We start from the raw sequence: 19177 nt of genomic DNA on the forward strand, positions 1-19177 counted from the left end.
GCCTTATATGTTGCATCATTATGCTGCATCAGAAATAACATTGCCTCCGTTGTTTTATGGGCCACTGAAGTGGTGAAAATTCAGATGACTGAACTTGCAGGTTATAGAATCTTTCCCTGTTTAAAAATCAGAAAGGTCTTGGAGAGGTGGGTATGGGCAGCAACTTGTTAGTAGTCTAGCAATTCTGGTTACAAGTTAGGATCTGTTTAAGGAAGTGGAAGTCACTGAATACCTGATTTTAATGCTCAGCTGCTCTGAAAAACTCCCCTTAATTTCAGGTCAGAAATGCCAGTGAAGATCAGAGTCCAGTGTGATGGCTAGGATATCCTCAGAGAGGGTCAGAAAGGCAGGTGCTGCTGTTGGTCTTGTGTAGTTGAGTACCTTTCTGTGTGTTTATGCAGAGCTTCCTGTTTTCAGTACAAAGTGTTATTTATTGACGGGTGTGTGTGCCTTAATTTGAACAGTTACTGGGTAAATATTTGCTTAAATTTTATGTGTATCAAGCCAGCGTCTGCACCGTGGCTTCATGCCAGTTCTAGTTACACTAGAATACAAGGAGTAAACGTTTCATGGTTAAGAAACTGGATTCTGACTCAGGAGATCTAGCTTCTTCTTCAAGTTACAGTCCTTATGGGCGCTCCACCTTTGGATGCGAGTGCACCTGTGCACTTTTGATTGGAGATTTTAGTTAGCAATGTCAGTGCCTGCGCCCTACGCAACCTCATGCTGGGGTGCAGGGATATATAGCCTCCAGTTCCTTGTCTGTTACCTTCAGCTTATGATAGAGCTGTGTGGTGTCTGCTGTTAGCCTTCCAGCTGCCATGTAATTCTTTTTTTTTTTTTTTTTTTTTTTTACCATTTTATTTTTTGTTCTTTAGTTGTTTCTTGTATGTTTTGAGCATAGATGTGTGTTTTTGGAGTCCCCCCCTCCAATTTTCTTTTTGCGGCCAGGGCCGCCTTCACACTCGGCCTTTATCTGCTGTCTCCCTGGCAACGGGGGTATGCCAAAAACACTGGGTTTCAAAGCCTGCCAGACCTGTTAGAGTTCTTTCCCCCTTGGTGATGGGCATTCCAGTTGCCTCTGCTGCCTTGGAGAGTTTCACATCCCATCCAAGTGCAAGGCCGGCTCTGGATTTAAGGCATCTCGGAAGCTGAGGGAAGACTGACTGAAGCTTCTCTGGATGGAGCGTTCCTTGAGACAGGTGGGGTCCAATTCTCTATTTCCTCACCCCAAGTGCATTGGCCTCTACCGCTCAGACTGCACTGGTGACTTCAGCCTTGGTAAGCAGAGACAATGGGGCAGCTTAGGAAACAACACATCCCAAAATGAAGAAACCCCATTCTCCGGAGACAGACTCCAAAAGGAGAGGAAAGTCATCTCTGAGGCCAGGGAAGAAGGAGATCTCTCACCCCAGTATAGGTACTGCTAAGATTCCCGCAGGCCCTGGTACCGAGATAATCAAAAATACTTCTGGTATGCCTCGCGCTGAGAAGTCTTCTAGCAAACTGCACCAAATGGCACTGTCATCGGTACCAGCAGCGGAAGCCTCCAGACAAAGGGACTCTTCTAAGGGGCCTTCAACACATGCTCCGTGGTACCATTCTCCTGAGACCACAGCCACGAGGAATGCATGGACCCTAATGAGGCACTATTTTCACCAGCCTGCATGGCAGACACCCCCAACTCCTTGGTAGTGGGCACCCTCAACAAGAGGAATCAACAAACTTGCTTCAAATCGACTGCTCGGAGCAGTGCCAAAAAGCACAAGCATGTTGGCCTCTTAAGCCATAAGAGCTATTCATCAACTGCTGTCCGGTTTAGGATCATGAACTATCAGTCCTGATGGCAAAATATAATTTTCTATACTTTTAACATTTTATTGATCATTTGCCTCAAGCCCAAAGAGCTGTTTCAATCCCTCATTTCAGAAGGCCAGATGACTCTGAAAAACACCATAGCAGGCTCCGTGAAAGTGCTTGCTCATGAACACCACGAGTGATCTTTAGCATTTTGGTCTTTTGGAGCATATGTCAGCCTTTGGGCCTCCTGGAGATAGATCTCTTTGCAACACTGTCCAATATGATGCTCCATTGCTTGTACTTAAGGAGAGGTTATGGCCACAAATCTACTTGTTGTTCCCAAATCTACTTTGCCCCTTTCTCTGCAGGTGCATCTTTTCTGTCCGCTCACGGCGGCTCTCCTGACACGGATATCAGGCACCATGACCCACCCCAATATCTCTTCACCACACCTCAAGGTTTGACTCCTCAGTAGTTCTCGGACGTAGAACTGGACTCTTTGCCTGAAGTTAAGACTATTCCTGAGCAGTGGAAAACCTGCCTGCAAAAGTGGAAGCGTTTCCAAGCCTGGTGTGCCCATTGATCTATATCTCCTCACAGACATAATCAACGGCCTGATTAATTACAGAACACCAAGGTTTGTTACTCAGTTCCATTAGGGTCCTCTTAGCTGCCGTTAGTCTTTCACCCACCTGATGAAGGTTTTTCTGTTTTTGCTTATCCTAGCGTAGCCTGGATTTTTAAATGTTTGTCTAACCTTTTCCTTCATGTCAAGGAGCTAACTCCACCTTGGAACCTTTTCCTAGTTCTGAATGCCTTGAGTTATTCTCCATTTGAACCCATGGGCAGCTGTTCATTTCTTCATTCGTCTTTCAAGACTTCATAACCATAACTTCGGCCAGGCGAGTAGGAGAGCGAGGGGTACTCCTGGCTGTGACCTACTCTTAGACAACTTTCTACCATGACAAAGTGACCTTACATCCCCATCCTCGCTTCCTACCTCAGGTCTTATCAGAATTCCACGTCAGTCAGGGCGTTTGACTCCCAGTATTTTACCCCAAGGCTCACTCTGAGAGAAAAGGGTAGTCTTCATACTCTGGAAGTGAGAGGGGCTCCTGCCGTCTACCTTGATAGAATAAGTCCCTCCAGGGCCTCTCCCAGATTCTTTATCTCCTTTTCTGAAAGGGTGAAGGGGCAACCAATTTCTACTCAGAGACTGTCAAAGTGAGTTTCAAGATGATTCTTAGCTTATTACGAAGCGTCTAGAGCACAGCCCCCACTTCGAGTGACTCTGCCTCTGCTAGGGCTCAGGCAACCTCAATAGTGCCCATAGGCACAAAACATTTTGAAGAACTCCAGGTACCCTACAGGTAAGTAATCTCTCCTTCAGTTCCCAGCTCTGCCACAGACTTCATGTGTGGCCTTGGGCAAGTCCTTTAACCTCCGTTCCACCCCCTCCCCCCCATCTGTAGAATGCAGATATTTCCTACTTCACATGAACATTCTGGAGATTAATTCATTTGTGTTCAGAAATCGCACTCTGGTGATGGGGACCATAGAAATACATCAGTGGTGAAGAGCAGAAAACCCACCTTCAAAATAGAGCTTTGGGAGCCTATATGTTGACTACTTTCCTGAGATTTCAGGGAATAAGTTCAGAAAAATGGATGCCCTAATAATACACCAAAATTTATTATTTTGTATCTACTTGTGTGTGACCTTGGCAGGAGCTGTTTTATAAATAAGGTTATTTACATGGGAGCATTTTTTATATACCTTAGATTCATATAGCACCTTTCATCAGACACAGAGCATTCCAAAGTTCTTTATAACATGTAGCGAGCATCACTGAAATGTGATTCCTCCGTATAGTTATACAAGCATGTGTAACTTCATCCACCACCGAAATGCTACCATCTCTGAGTTGGAATGTGGCAGCTGTTCAACGGTGTAAAGCAAACAATGTTACATAAGATAGAACAGGAAATGAATATTGTATCCAATTGAAACTGTACAAACTCATGGAGGTGGACGGTAATTATCCTAGTTGGAATTTGACTTAGGGGGACTGGGGTTTATACCTCTTGCATTTTTATGTTTATTTCTATGATATCCTAAATGACTCAAAGGACCTTTTGCTTTTCATCCTAAAGAGGGTGTCTCCTACATTATAGTACCCTCTAGCCCTGTATATTTTTTTATTAATCCACAAACAAGTCTGTGTCAGTCTGAATCATTGACTTTAATATTGACTTGAAGTAGAGAACACCACTGAATCATGACCAGCACATCCTTCAGCACAATAGCTTTACCTTGGAAATCTCCATTCAGTGTACTGACTGCTTGACCCTGCTTAACTTGTTAGGCATGACCGAAACACAACAGCAAGTTCCTTCCTCTTTCTAGGATGGGAAGGCCAAAATAATTGTTGGGTGTTAAATAGTGTGATTTCTAAGGCAGCTTTCTTCTCCTTGCTTCTGGCTTACTCTACAACATGATAAATTCTAATAACTACTCATCTTCATTAAAATGTAAGGATGTGTGGTACAAGACAAAAGGATTTGAACATAAGAGCATAAGAACGGCCATACTGGGTCAGACCAAAGATCCATCAAGCCCAGTATCCTGTCCTCTGACAGTGGCCAATGGCAGGTGCCCCAAAGGGAATGAACAGACAGGTTATCATCAAGTAATACATGCCCTGTCACCCAATCCCAGAAAATGTAATGCGTTTGGTGCCAACAATGATCATACCAGGAGATAACTTTGGGGTGAGGCAGAGGGGCATAATCGTGGATGAATAGACCTGAGTCATGTAAAGGGATGAACAAGTTTCACAACCCAGAGCTCATCACAGCAAAGGCATGATTCACCTGTCAACCTAAGATGGTGATGGTGGGATTGCAAGAACCTAGGTGGGATATGAAAGCACACAAGATTTGAAGCTAGAAGTGTGCTCCGCTATGAACTGTTTCAAAAACCACTTCCTTCCTGGTCACTTTTCGCATAAGAGGAGGTCAAGTTCCTCCAGTGTGAGAGTGGCTTTAAGGAATCGCTACATAAAACACCGCTTTTTAGCAGGGAGAGCAGCGGCCTGTGTAAGATTTAAGGCTTCCTGTCATTCCAGGCAGCTCTCCCATCCATCCAGGGTGCCCTCAGAGCATACGCTGTCAATCACAAGTGTGCTTTTAATATTAAAGTTACGCTGGCTAAAGGTGATACAGTAGAACGGGGTGGCCATCCTGTGACTCCGGAGCCACATGCGGCTCTTCAGAAGTTAATATGCGGCTCCTTGTGCAGGCACTGACTCCGGGGCTGGAGCTACAGGCGCCAACTTTCCAATGTGCTGGGGGGTGCTCACTGCTCAACCCCTGGCTCTACCACAGGCCCACCCCCACTCCACCCCTTCATGCCCCCTCCCCTGAGCCTGCAGTGCCCTCGCTCCTCCCCCGCCCCCAGAGACTCCTGCATGCCACGAAACAGCTGATTGGGAGGGAGGGGGAGGCGCTGATCGGCAGGACTACCGGTAGGTGGGAGGCACTGGGAGCAGGGCGGGGGAGCTGCTGGGGGGCTGCTGACGTTTTACTTTGGCTCTTTGGCAATGTACATTGGTAAATTCTGGCTCCTTCTCAGGCTCAGGTTGGCCACCCCTGCAGTCGAACCTCAGAGTTGGGAACACTTCAGGACTGGAGGTTTTGTAACTCCGAACAAAACATTATGGTTGTTCTTTCCAGAGTTTACAATTGAACATTGACTTAATACAGCTTTGAAACTTTACTATGCAGAAGAAGAATGCTGTCCGTCCGTTCTCCCCCCCCCCCCTTTTTTTTTTTTTTTTAAAGTAGTTTAACACCGTACTGGACTGTTTGCATTTTTTGTTATTTTGTCACTGCTGCTGCCTGATTGCATACTTTTTCCAAATGAGGCGTCTGGTTGACTGGTTAGTTCGTAACTCTCTTGTTTGTAACTTTGAGATTTCACCTAGAAGCTTTGACTTCTCTTTTTTTCCAGTGTAGCTTCCCAAAAGGAAGGAAAAAGGGTTTCTAAGAAAACAGGAACTAAGACTGTTCAGGGGTGGAAGAGCTGATTTATATATACACCTCTACCCCGATATAACGCTGTCCTTGGGAGCCAAAAAATCTTACCGTGTTATAGTTGAAACCGTGTTATATCGAACTTGCTTTGATCCGCCCGAGTGCGCAAGCCCCCCCTCTTCTCTCCCCTCCCCCCGCCCCCCCCCGGAGCACTGCTTTACTGCGTTATATCCGAATTCGTGTTATATCGGAGTAGAGGTGTATGTATATCTGGCTTGCACTGTGGTTGCATTTGGGATTCTCACCACTTGAGTAGCAGGTCAGTCTTCCCCAGAGTAGATTAACCCAATGTGCAGCAGAGAGAGTCTTCTGGAAACTTTGGGGACTATACTCCCTTGGAAACTACATGTTCTGTGGGCTGGATGAGACTCTCTTAACACAATTTTAAAGTTTTAAAAAAAACTTACCAAGGGTTTCTTAGCTCTGGGGGCTGCTTATTTGCGAAGTTAGAAGATTCAAAGTTCAGCTGTTTTGAGTTATTTGCAGGGGGCAAGTGACTCTGTTGTAAACTGTGCACAAGTAGTTTAAAGGACTGAAGGATTTTTTCTGAAAGTTTAAACATTGATCACATTGAAACAAAGCATGGAAAGTGACAGCCCAAAAAGAAAACTGAGAAAGTTGAGTGAGTGAAAAGGGGAGATTGGTTAAAATGAAGTGGCTGTGCAACTATACTGTCTTTGTGCTGCATCAAAAGCAACAATATGTACTTCTGTGGTGCTGAAACTTTACCCAAACCCTTGTGAAATGGATGAGTCTTGTTGGAAAAATGAGGCACAGGGAAGTTGCAGCTTGTCAGAGGATATACAACAAGACTGGCAAAGGCAGGCATAGTCCTGGCTACCAGTCTCCTGTTTGAACCATTAGTCTACATATGCACTCTGTGTAAACATCCCCCCTACAATTTTGGTACAAATGTGCACTGTATATAAGCCTTAATCATATAATTCTCAGAAACAAATATTTTCTCTCTTTTTAGAACAAAATCCAGTCTCTCAGCAGAGGGGAATACAATGTTTACAGTACTTTTCAAAGCCATGAACCAGAATTTGACTACTTGAAAAGTTTAGAAATTGAAGAAAAGATCAACAAAATTAGGTGGTTACCCCAGAAAAATGCTGCTCAGTTTTTATTGTCTACAAACGGTAAGTTTTTTTTATTGTACACAGTAAGCTTGAGAGCAGAATACAGCTCTGTAGAATTAATCTCAAATTCTCTGCTCCTCTTTCTGCCCTTCCTTACAGCATACTCAGCTTTGACTAGCATCATCGTTTGTTTGTGCTTTTTTAAACTGAGTATTTAATATTTTTTTTCTTCCACTTTGCAACTGATGCTTTACCTACATCAGGAACTTAAGATTCAAAGGCCAGTCCTTTACTCAGTAAAATCTGTTCTGACTCGAGCAGTGGCCAATAGCTTGATGCTACAGAGGACGGTGAAGAAAACCCCTATATTTGTGAGATGCTATACATTTGGAGGAAAATTACTTCCTGATACTGTTTTGATCAGTTTATTCCACAAATCATGAGTTTTTATAATATTTCGATGTTTAATGCCATCTGCAATCTACACAATGCAATAAATGGATAATTTGTGCTTGGTTTAATCGTATCTGGGTATCTAAAAGAGTTTAATAGTAAACAAGTTTACATGTAGCATTGATTTGTTAATTTGAAGGTTTTTCTGATCTGATTGTCTCTTTTAAACTAAATGTCAGTCTAAGAGCTTGTCTATACACAGGTTGTACTGCTTTAACTATACTGGTTTACTTAAAGCAGTACAATCCCCCCTAGTGTGGACAGTTATACTGGCATAAAGATGCTCTCTATCAATTTTGCTATTCCTGTACAGGAAGGGCAATAAACTATATTGGCATAAGGCACCTTTATAGTGACAGAACTGCATCTACATGGGGGCTTGTTGTGGTTTAACTGTTTTGCTTTTAAAAAAAAAAAAATCAACCCCCTAACCAAAATACTGGTACAAAAACTTTGTGTAGACCAGGTTGCAAGTGCATTTTAACTTTCCCAGTTCATTTCAACCTAATTGTAAGTTGAGGCAACAGTCACATCCAACAAAATATGCATCTCCAAATATTAGCTTATAGAGTTTTTGTGTTGTTTATATATGTAGCTAGATAATCCTGACACGCTCACTTGAAAAATGAATAGTGAAATGATTCAAAAATACAGTTGTGAAAAGAAAGCGGCCTCATGCTTGAACTTTCATTTGAACTTGGACAACTCATTAATTTGTTTCAGATAAAACAATAAAGTTATGGAAAATTAGTGAAAGGGACAAAAGACCGGAGGGCTATAACTTGAAGGAAGAAGATGGGCGGTATAGGGACCCTTCTACAGTTACAACACTACGGGTGAGTAGCTCCTCTATCTAGTGTGATAGTCCTCAGAGTCACCATCTGAGGGTAGGTAAGTATTTAGCCTCATTTAATAGATCGGGATCTAAGGCAGAGGCAGTTGATTGACTTTCTCAAGGTCCCATATATAGGTCTGTGGCTCAGCTGGCAATAGAAGTCAGAACTCCTGACTCCATGTGCCAGTCATTCTCTACAAGACCATCCTTTGTATAGTGATACTAACCATGAGTTTTCTGTCGTGTCCCACATATTGTACATATTGTACAGTTTTCTGTGGTGTCCCACATATGGAACCAGCAGTTCCTTGCCTGCTATGCATAGGACATTGATTTCTGAAGTGGCTTCAGGGTCCTTGTTTGTCAGGCTGGTGGAGGTGCATTGGATGGGTGGCTGTCAGTATACATTTATCTGTATTACATGCACAGCTTATATTTTGTGTTTTCTTGTATTTTGCAGGTGCCGGTATTCAGACCCATGGATCTTATGGTTGAAGCCAGTCCACGAAGAATATTTGCAAATGCTCACACGTATCACATCAACTCTATCTCCATCAATAGTGATTATGAAACATACCTATCTGCAGATGACTTGCGGATTAATCTGTGGCACCTAGAAATTACAGACAGAAGTTTTAGTATCTTTTTCCATTGGTCTTTTTATCGGAGAAAGACTTTTTGCCATAAGCAAAGTGGTTAGATTTCTCTTTTCCCTTGAAGTGTTGTATGCTTAAGACATCTTCCATTTCTTAGTTATTTTTCAGTTGCAATTGCAGAGAATATTGCTACTGGAATGCCAATACCCAAGGATCCTTTTTAGGCAACATAAGGCAAAGCGGAGTTATGATTAATGTTCATTGTTTTCCTGGCAAAAAATTATGGCAAAGTCATGGCACTGGTTATTAGAAGGGAGGAAAAGGTAAAGGAACACAAGAGGAGCAGGGCTGGAAAGAGAACGATTTGAAAGTATTTGTCTTTTGAAACACATCTTGAGCTACGTCATGAGTCCGGTCTGCGGGAGAAGTACCATCCTCAGTCCCTCAAGTTATTGGTCTGCCGCAGAACTTCCCAGCCCCCTTCTCTCTGTCTCTTTGTTCCCCTGCCGCCCCACCGCTCCACTCCTGCACACATGTGTAAAGGTTCTAGGTCTCTAGAATCACATAGCATATTCAGCCACTGCTGTGTGGGGAGCAGGAGCTGGAGCAGTGGGCAAATAAGGAGTCTCAGAGTTTTTGAGGGGAAAAAAACCCAACAGGAAATCACAAAATCCATGACTCCCGTGACAATCAGCCTTGGTTACGTTGCAGCATTTGGTGAAATTAGACACAGGCCAGCTGATGTTCTAGAGAGCGAAACCGAACAACTGATGTAGTGCAAAATCATTTATTTAGAATGTTGGATTTTAATTATTTTAAGCTTATAAAATATATTGGTGGTTGTTGCTTACTAGATCATAAAAAAAATGTAAAATGACGGCATGTTTATATTTCAGGATATGTTGACTGGTTTTATAGAAAATTCAAAGAAGACTACATTTCCATTTTTCAAGTAGATAAACAAAGGCACAGAGAAATTGTGATTTACCCCAGGTCACAGAGGGAGCCTGTGGCAAAGTCTGGTCTCCCAGTTCCCTGCTGCCACACTGCTGCCTTCCTCTTTTGATTGTTTTATGTTTGTCTGTTTGTTTTAGATACCCATTTATTGGTGATTGGAGAGGCTTTGTGGAATAAATGTATAAAGCTGTATAAGTGTGTTCTGAAAATTTGTAGAGAGAATTCCTTAATAAAACACTGTCTAGATATTGTAGATATTAAGCCTGCCAACATGGAAGAGCTGACAGAGGTGATAACAGCTGCAGAGTTCCATCCTAACAGCTGTAACACATTTGTCTACAGCAGTAGTAAAGGAACAATTCGTCTGTGTGACATGAGAGCATCGGCACTCTGTGACAGACATTCGAAATGTGAGTTCTACTTCATTATTGATTCCCCTCTCCCCCGTTTTTTAAAGCATTCAGCATTTCAGTACTAGAGAAAGCTATGGGCTTATCTACACTTGAAATGCTACAGCTGAGCCATTGTAGATGCTACCTACGCTGACGGGAGGGGTTCTCTCATCAGCAAAGGTAATTCAACTCCCTGAGAGGTGGTAGCTAGATCGACCTAGCACTGTCTACACGGGGTTAAGCTGGCTTAACTACGCTGTTTGGGGTGTGGATATTTCAGACCCAGGAGTGATGTAGTTAAGCCAACTTAATTTTCTAGTGTAGACAGTGCTATGTGTAGTGCCTAAGCATCAAGTACTGTAAACTGAGGCCTTTGTCAATAAATTTCTAACACACCTCACTGTGAGTGTATAGTGAATTTCTTAGTATGGGGGAAAAGAGGAAAACAAAAAAAACCTTAGTGGGATGTTGGGTTCATCTCCTTGCTTGAGTGAAAACAGTAACTTAATGTTACTGCAACTTAAAAAATTAATGCCAGAGGACTGGCTAATTGAGAGGATTGGAAACAGCTTAATGCAGCCTTTAACTTTTAAATTACTGGTTCAGTTCCAACTCAGGTCCGTAGCTAACGCTCAATACTTGCAAATGAGTACACCCTCCAAAAGTTAGATTCTTCACTCTGTCTGGATTTTTTTTTTTTTTATTGTGACCAATCGATAGAAAGCAATATGTATAGTGATTTGCCTTTACTTCTATCTTACATACACTCGATTCACTATCTCTTTAGAAGCTAAATCCAACATTTACTTCACCATATGGAGGTCACATAACAGCTTTTTCTTTCTGAAATATTACATATAATGGCAGCAAGGCTATTTATTCTAGCTCAGCTAATACATTGTAAATGTATAATAAGCTTATTTGGGTATATCCTGTTTTAGCAGGGACTTGTATCCTGGACTTCTGAGGAGATGGACTCAGTGGTCCAAAGATCTTATATCTGACTGGTTTTAATTCTTCCAGCATTTTTGATGTTACAGCCTTAGGCCATGGATATAAGTGGCATTTGCCGTATACATCAGTATGCAACTTTTAATGTCCTTGTGCCAATATTTCTTATGGCGATAAGTTTTCTTCTTCCTTCATCTGGCCATCAAACACTAGATAACTAACAGCACCTGCAGTGTTTCTAATCAGTCTGTGTAGTATGATGAGTGTGCGGTATTAGGGTATGGGAGACACTCCTCAATCGGTGCATGTATAAAATGCTGTCCCAGAACCATTTGAGATTTTTTCCAAGGTTCATATTGAAATGATTGTTTTGAAGCATGAGAGTTTGTATGGAATTGACTTAGTTTTGAATAGATGTGCTTTGCTCATCGGCATGCCTGTCTTTTACTTATAGTGTTTGAAGAACCAGAAGACCCTAGCAACAGATCGTTTTTCTCTGAAATCATCTCTTCCATATCCGACGTAAAATTCAGCCATAGTGGTCGATATATGATGACTAGAGATTATCTGTCAGTGAAGATCTGGGATTTAAATATGGAAAACAGACCTGTGGAAACATACCAGGTATCCTGTGAAATTTCATACACTAGTATTATAAACTTTGAAAGTATGTCATGTACTGAGTATGGCCTCGATCCCATAATTGGATCGGTGTATACGGACCCCTGTTCCTATGCAGAGCGTCAGCAAAGACAGTGGTGCACAAAGACACACAGGGGTCTGCTCTCTGTGGTCTGATTGTAGGATTAAGATCTACATTTTAACATGTATGACATGCTTTTTCTTGTGGGGTGGGACTCAGGAAGGGTGCAATAAGCGTAACTTGCATTCTGGGCCACAAGTTAGCATAGTGATGGTGTTTTGCTTCATCAGAGAGGAGACCAGAGTTCACACCTTTCTGCCTGGGCAACAGGAGGCAGTATTGTGCAGGACACTTGCTCAGTTTAGGGACAGTCCAGTGCCATGGGGCCAATTGTGACGCTCCCTGTCAACTTATAGGGTGGACTTGAGAGTATCCGAAGGGGGTCCCGTTCCGTTTTCCTCAAGAGTCAAGTTGTTCTCCGTGTAGCTTGCTTGGACACTTTCACAGACAAATCATGCTTTTTCAAATATTAAAGAAACCTTTTTCCCCCTAGGTGCATGAATACCTCAGAAGTAAACTTTGTTCTCTGTATGAGAATGACTGCATTTTTGACAAATTTGAGTGCTGTTGGAATGGATCAGACAGGCAAGTCTAACCGTTTTTCTTCACATATTTAAGCCTTAGTTTTGGGAATGGGGAGCAGCACTATGGGTTCCTTCTGACGTGAGAAATTCAAAATGTAGCCTCAAATGTATGAATCCTTTTGTTCTTGGGTTTGGTTGTTTTTTACAGTGTTTTGAGCTAATGTAATGTATATTAGCCCTTACCGAGGGAGTCTTGCGATTTGATGTGCAGGGAGTGAGAATCCACCCATGCAGATTTTATTGCTGGATTGAGGCCTTCGATACTCTTCACCCTGGAGAGTATATATTTCTTATGACTATAAGTTGCCTACTATGCTTTGGGAGCCGTTGTTCTCATTAATAATCCTGTCTTGAAAATATGTAGACAACCCTCTAAGAATTTCATTTTTTTTTTTTTTTTTAAGCTTGCCTTGCATGGCTGTCTCCCCAGTAATATTACTGTTAGCCTAAGTTGAATGATGATTTAAAAAAAAAAAAAAAAAAATGCATTGAGCCACTCAGTTGCCAAATCTGAAGCAGCTCTTTGGATCCCCATCTGTTTCATCATGAGGGGAACATTCTCTTTAAACGAAACAGCTGTTTATCCAAATATTTGGATAATCTCTAAGCATATTTGCCTAACTGAAAATCTGATATATTTCAATTTGATGGTCTTAAACTAGCCAACTCTAAGGTGTTGTATCAAAAATTGGGTATATTTTGGTCCTGATGCTCATGCAATTCTAGCCATGTACTTTGAGCCAAATTCAAAATTCTACTCCTTCTGGCTATTAGTAATTTCTTTCCAGGGTACACTCTGTTGCCAGCCAGAAGGGCAATACTGACTGCTTACATGCAGAAATTCAAATGCTTGTCTTAATCAGAAAACCTTGTAACAGGTTGTGACATTTCCCAGGGTTGTGAGGCACCTCGCTACCACCTGCCCTTAGTGTGAGGATGTTTCCGGTGCCCGCTGTGGTTCAGCTCCCTGAATCCACTAGCCTCTGGCAATTCTCCACAGGCCTTGCTCTCTCTGAACAGGTTAGCAATAGGCACACACCAATCCCGGACTCTTCCGAGCATCCCTCTGGAGTGTTCAGACCCTTTTGCACTGAACGCTCACAGAACTCTGATTCGCTACTCCCAAAGGAATAGCACACCCCAGCTTGCAAGGAGTCAACACAGGATCCCCACTCATCTTAACATACAGCACTTAGATATATTTATAGTGAAAACAAGAATAAGTTTAGTATCAAAGAACAGAGATTCAAGTAATAGGAAGAATATTGGAAATGAATAGTTGCATACAAAATAAAATCATAACATGCTTTCTAGAACCTTAACTTAACTCTCAAGACATTCTCTGGTCTCCTACAAGAGACAGTCAGTGGTGAAAGAACAGGTTAAGGACTATTTAGAAAAGCTGGACATATACAAGTCCATGGGGCCAGATGCAATGCATCCGAGGGTGCTGAGGGAGTTGGCTGATGTGATTGCAGAGCCATTGGCCAGTATCTTGGGAAAACTCATGGCGATTGGGGGAGTTGCCGGGCAATTTGGAAAAGGCAAATATAGTGCCCATCTTTAAAAAAGGGAAGGACGAGAATCCGGGGAACTACAGACTGCTCAGCCTCACCTCAGTCCCTGGAAAAATCATGGTGCAGGTCCTCAAGGAATCAATTTTGAAGCACTTGGAGGAGAGGAGGGTGATAAGGAACAGTCAACATGGATTCACCAAGGGCGAGTCATGCCTCACCAACCTGATTGCCTTCTATGATGAAATAACTGGCTCTGTGGATATGGGGAAAGCGGTGGATGTGATATACCTTGACTCTAGCAAAGCTTTTGATATGGTCTCCCACAGTATTCTTGCCAGCAAGTTAAAGAAGTATGGATTGGATGAGTGGATAGAAAGCTGGCTAGATCGTCGGGCTCAACAGGTAGTGATCAATGGCTCGATGTCTAGTTGGCAGCCAGTATCAAGCAGAGTGCCCCAGGGGTCGGTCCTGGGGCCGGTTTTGTTCAACATCTTCATTAATGATCTGGATAATGGGATGGATTGCACCCTCAGCAAGTTTTCAGATGACACTATGATGACACTAAGGGAGAAGAGGTAGATACGCAGGAGGGTAGGGATAGGGTCCAGAGTGACCTAGACAAATTGGAGGATTGGGCCAAAAGAAATCTGATGAGGTTCAACAAGACCCAGTGCAGAGTCCTGCACTTTGGACGGAAGAATCCCATGCACTGCTACAGGCTGGGGACTGACTGGCTAAGTGAAAGTTTTGCAGAAAAGGACCTGGGGATTATAGTGGACGAGAAGCTGGATATGAGTCAACAGTGTGCCCTTGTTGACAAGAAGGCTAATGGCATATTGGGCTACATTAGTAGGAGTGTTGCCATGAGATCGAGGAAAGTGATTATTCCCCTCTATTCGGCACATCTGGAGTATTGCATCCAGTTTTGGACCCCCCCCACTAGAGAAAGGATGTGGACAAATTGGAGAGAGTCCAACGGAGGGCAACGAAAATGAAATTAGGGGGCTTGGGCACATGACTTATTAGGAGAGGCTGAGGGAACTGGGCTTATTTAGTCCGCAGAAGAGATGAGTGAGGGGGGGATTTGATAGCAGCCTTCAATTACCTGAAGGGGGTTCCAAAGAGGATGGAGCTAGGCTGTTCTCAGTGGTGGCAGATGACAGAACAAGAAGCAGTGGTCTCAAGTTGCAGTGGGGGAGGTCTAGGTTGGATCTTAGGGAAAACTATTTCACTAGGATGTTGTTGAAGCACTGGAATGGGTTACATAGGGAGGTGGTGGAATCTCCATCCTTAGAGGTTTTTAAGGCCTGGCTTGACAAAGCCCTGGCTGGGATGATTTAGTTGGAGTTGGTCCTGCTTTGAGCAGGGGGTTGGACTAGATGACCTCCTGAGGTCTCTTCCAACCCTAATCTTCTATGAAGATAGCTTCCCCAAGTCCTGTCCCTGGGGTTCTCAACTAAATTGGCAGAGCCCCCCTTTCATAAAATTAAGCCCACTGGCAATTTTTCTTCACAGATGGATGGATGCCAGGGTGTGTCTCTGCACTGCCAGATATAGCAGAAGAGACTTTCGATGTTAACCTGAGTGCCTTCCTCCCCCCACCCACTGTTTACCTTTTCCTGTTAATTTCCTTCTGAAGTCCCCTTCAGCTCTTTACTAGCATTTGACTTAGTATGCTAATAGGGTCCAGAGTGTCACCCAGGGAGATAAGTGTCTGATAAGTTTTGTCTCTAGACATGCTACCTTTGAGTGACCTGCTTTCAACCACAGACCTAGAGAACATAAATTTTAGTACATATACATAACTCCTCACATATTATCTGTACATGCATCTAACAGTGACAGGGATGACCATTGTGACACAGGCTTTCAGTAAAAACCTTACATGTGTCACCAAAAGTGGTCATGTGATCCCTATACTCCTGTGTACCCCTGTTGGCATCAAAAGGTCCTTGGGTCACACAGGTATAATCTATAGGGCCTAATCTGTGAAATATTGAGCATCTGCTGAAGCATGCTGAGCAAACTAACTGCCCAAAGTCAGTTGGAGTTGAGGATGCTCAACACCTTGTAGGATTGGGCCCATAATCATTTAAAAACAGTGTTTAGTTCCCAAAGAATCAAAATTGGTCCTCTGTGATTCAGAAAATACTGCTGTTTTGAGTTGGGGTATTGACAGTATTTGATACTTCTTGAAGTTAATAACTTAGATGTTTTTCTGAAGTATTGCTTTGCATGGGGAATGTTTGTTGGGGTTAATTTTGGCACAATGTGAGTTCATATGACAAAGAATTTATGTAGAGAGAGCTCCCAGTAACAAGGTCTTTGCAAAGGTAGCTGATTGAGTGAGTGGTTCTGGATAAAAATCTGAGTTGTACCTCTAGTGGCTTTTAAAATAGCTGTTTGGGGTGAAAAAAATTCTGTTGGCGGCTACAGGCCCTAGTTCTGTAAGGTTCCGAGTGCCTTCCTCTCCCATTGACTTCAAGAGCACACAGCATGGGTGATACAGCATCTTACAGCAGCAGGCCCAAAATAGGTGACCTTGTTTCCCCACCACTGTGCAACTCAAAAGATATTTTCTGAAGGGGTGAAGGGGAATGGAAAGGCAGGATTTCTGGGTTCTTGTAGAGTGGAAGGATGATCTTGTGGTTAAGACATTGGACTGGGAATTGGGTGATGAGTGGTTCACATGGGATCTTGGGTTAATCACTTAATCTTCCTGTGCGCCTCAGCTCCCTAGCTGTAAAATGTGAACACATACTTTATTTTCACTCCCCTTTGTCTTCTCTGTTTGAATTGTAAGATCTTTGGGCCAGGGACTCTTTCTATTTATACGTACACCGCCTAGCACTGTGGAGTCCTGTTCTCAGTTGAGGCCTCCAGGCACTATCGTAATACAAATAACACTCTCTTTTTAAAATGTGGCATTCTTGGATTAATCTTTAGTTTTCTTATTTCCAGTGTTGTCATGACGGGATCTTACAACAATTTCTTCAGAATGTTTGACAGAAACACAAAGCGAGACATCACCTTAGAAGCATCACGGGAAAATAATAAACCTCGCACCGTTTTGAAGCCCCGCAAAGTCTGTGCGAGTGGCAAGCGAAAGAAGGATGAAATTAGCGTTGACAGCCTAGACTTCAACAAGAAGATACTACATACAGCCTGGCATCCCAAGGAAAATATCATTGCTGTAGCTACTACAAACAACTTGTATATATTTCAAGACAAAGTGAATTAGGGTTGGCATTCCTAACAGAAGAGTCCACTTCCTGCATAGTTGAGATAGTTGAATCTAGCATTTGTACCTGTAAATGAAAGAGAATAAAAGAGAGAGGTCCATTGTGGCACCCCTTTCCAGTGTTTAAAAATGTGCCATATGACACACTTTTTTTTAGCTACATGGAGAAAGCTCTGTTGATCCATCACAGTGGTGTTCTCCATGTTTGCTAGCCATTTAGGTGAGGGTAGGGCACTTTTTAATTTAATGACTACTTGCACCATCTTGCCTAATGGACTAGATTGGACTGTATCAACATTGGTTTACTCCACTTTTTATGCCTTCCATTGTGATGACGTCAAACACAGGGAAAGCCTTCAGTCATGCTATGGGATTTAATTGTGTAACCTCATTACTGTATCATTTGTGGCCCTTTTTTATTAAATGCAGCTCATTCTTGCTGTGGCTTGTAGCATTCCTCCTCCTGGACTTCCCCTTCCCCCCCTTCATTCCCTCCACCCATCCCTGGTGGTGGCGTATAGAAAAAAAAATGAAATAAAGCACATGAAATGGGTCAGTTTGGGGTCAGTGGTAAAAGGGGTCTATGTTGCGAACAAATGTTTTAATAAGCAGTTGACTGTAATCACTCCTTGCCATGTTTGGCACCAAAAAAAGAGAGAATAAGGAAGAACAAAAAAAAACTACTGAATAAAAGTGACAAAGAATGAAGAATCTGGTTTTTTTTTTTCCTTTTTTTAATCTACCTCTTTACTTTATACAAATATTCTGTGTTTTACCTTAGATGCGTGAAAATAAAGTGATGGTTTTTTGTAATGTTTTTACAGTATTAATTATTATTTTTCAGCAGGCAGGGGAGAGAGGGAGGGTTTTCGCAACTGTCTGGCTGTCACTCATGTATGAAAATGATCATTCTGACTCTGGTATTTATTGACCATTTCCATTTAAAAACCTTGAAATGCTACCAGACTTTGCCATAGTCATGAACAGTAATTGACCTGTTCTATCTCCTTAAAGCCCCTTTATCTGTTAATTAAACTATCCTTTATGTCTGAGTGTCTGAATTTGTAGAATTCAAATCCATTTATTGGGGACTAACTTTTTAATATGTTTAATCTCATCCTAATTTTATGTAATGCCTTGTTTAGACTACAAAGCCAGTGTTTTTTAATTGTTGTTAAAGTTCTTGTTCAACAGTATGATGTAGTACAAAACTAATATCAAGTGATTATAGATGAGAATTTACACTGCATTCTAAGTACATATATATTTTCTGTATTTTATTGCTATCAGTGTCTGAATGGAAATGTAGATTACCATATGAGTGCTGCTCCTTTCTTCTGGCTTTTCAAAGCAATTAAAGATCAACTTTAAAAGGTACAATGATCAGAAAATGCTTGAAGTACAGAAACTGCATGAAATAAATATTAATAGTTGTCTGTAAGTTGATTTAAACTCTTTTTAAGTAAATAAGGCTTATCCAAAGATGATGAATTGGATACTAACATTTTTAAAAGCTTGTGGGTTTCTACCTCCAATATGTTTTTGCTAATTGTGCTCTTCTGGTGCACTATAAGGTCTAATAAGTTGTACTTACCATTCAACAGTCAATGGTGTTTTAGTCCGTAGTAAAGCCTACTTTTGATTGGGGGGAACTATACTTCTAAATCAACTATGTTTAAATTATTTTTGTGGTTTAGTTGTAAGTAAAATTTCTATAATGCTTCATTAACCCAATCAACTTAAACATTGTTTCTGCTGTAAAATGTTGGCAGGATTGCACATCGTTAACCGGATCACTGATGCAACACTATGCCTTAGTTTCATTCAAACTTGTATAGTGTTTTGAAAATGTTAAACGCTCTAAATATTCATTAAGTTTTGCTTTGCGTGGAGACAATATATAACTCTTTTGTAACATTGACCTGTGAGGAATTTTGTGAGAGTATGAGCTATACCTTTATCCATTTTCATT

General features: G+C 42.0%; 1 protein-coding gene across 1 annotated transcript in view; it reads left to right on the forward strand.

Annotated features, from left to right (window-relative positions):
• PPP2R2A (protein phosphatase 2 regulatory subunit Balpha) overlaps positions 1-17641 on the forward strand; it is a 68738-nt gene extending 51097 nt beyond the window's left edge. Inside the window, exons 4-10 of the mRNA XM_065399519.1 lie at positions 6871-7036; positions 8153-8265; positions 8725-8902; positions 10063-10227; positions 11615-11784; positions 12357-12448; positions 16926-17641. Of these exons, the coding sequence (XP_065255591.1) occupies positions 6871-7036; positions 8153-8265; positions 8725-8902; positions 10063-10227; positions 11615-11784; positions 12357-12448; positions 16926-17205 (1164 nt within the window). The 3' untranslated portion in view covers positions 17206-17641. The remainder of the gene's footprint in view (positions 1-6870; positions 7037-8152; positions 8266-8724; positions 8903-10062; positions 10228-11614; positions 11785-12356; positions 12449-16925) is intronic.
• Positions 17642-19177: the final 1536 nt, after the last annotated feature.

This window comes from Emys orbicularis, chromosome 2, assembly GCF_028017835.1.
Source record: "Emys orbicularis isolate rEmyOrb1 chromosome 2, rEmyOrb1.hap1, whole genome shotgun sequence".
NCBI classification, from domain to species: domain Eukaryota; kingdom Metazoa; phylum Chordata; order Testudines; family Emydidae; genus Emys; species Emys orbicularis.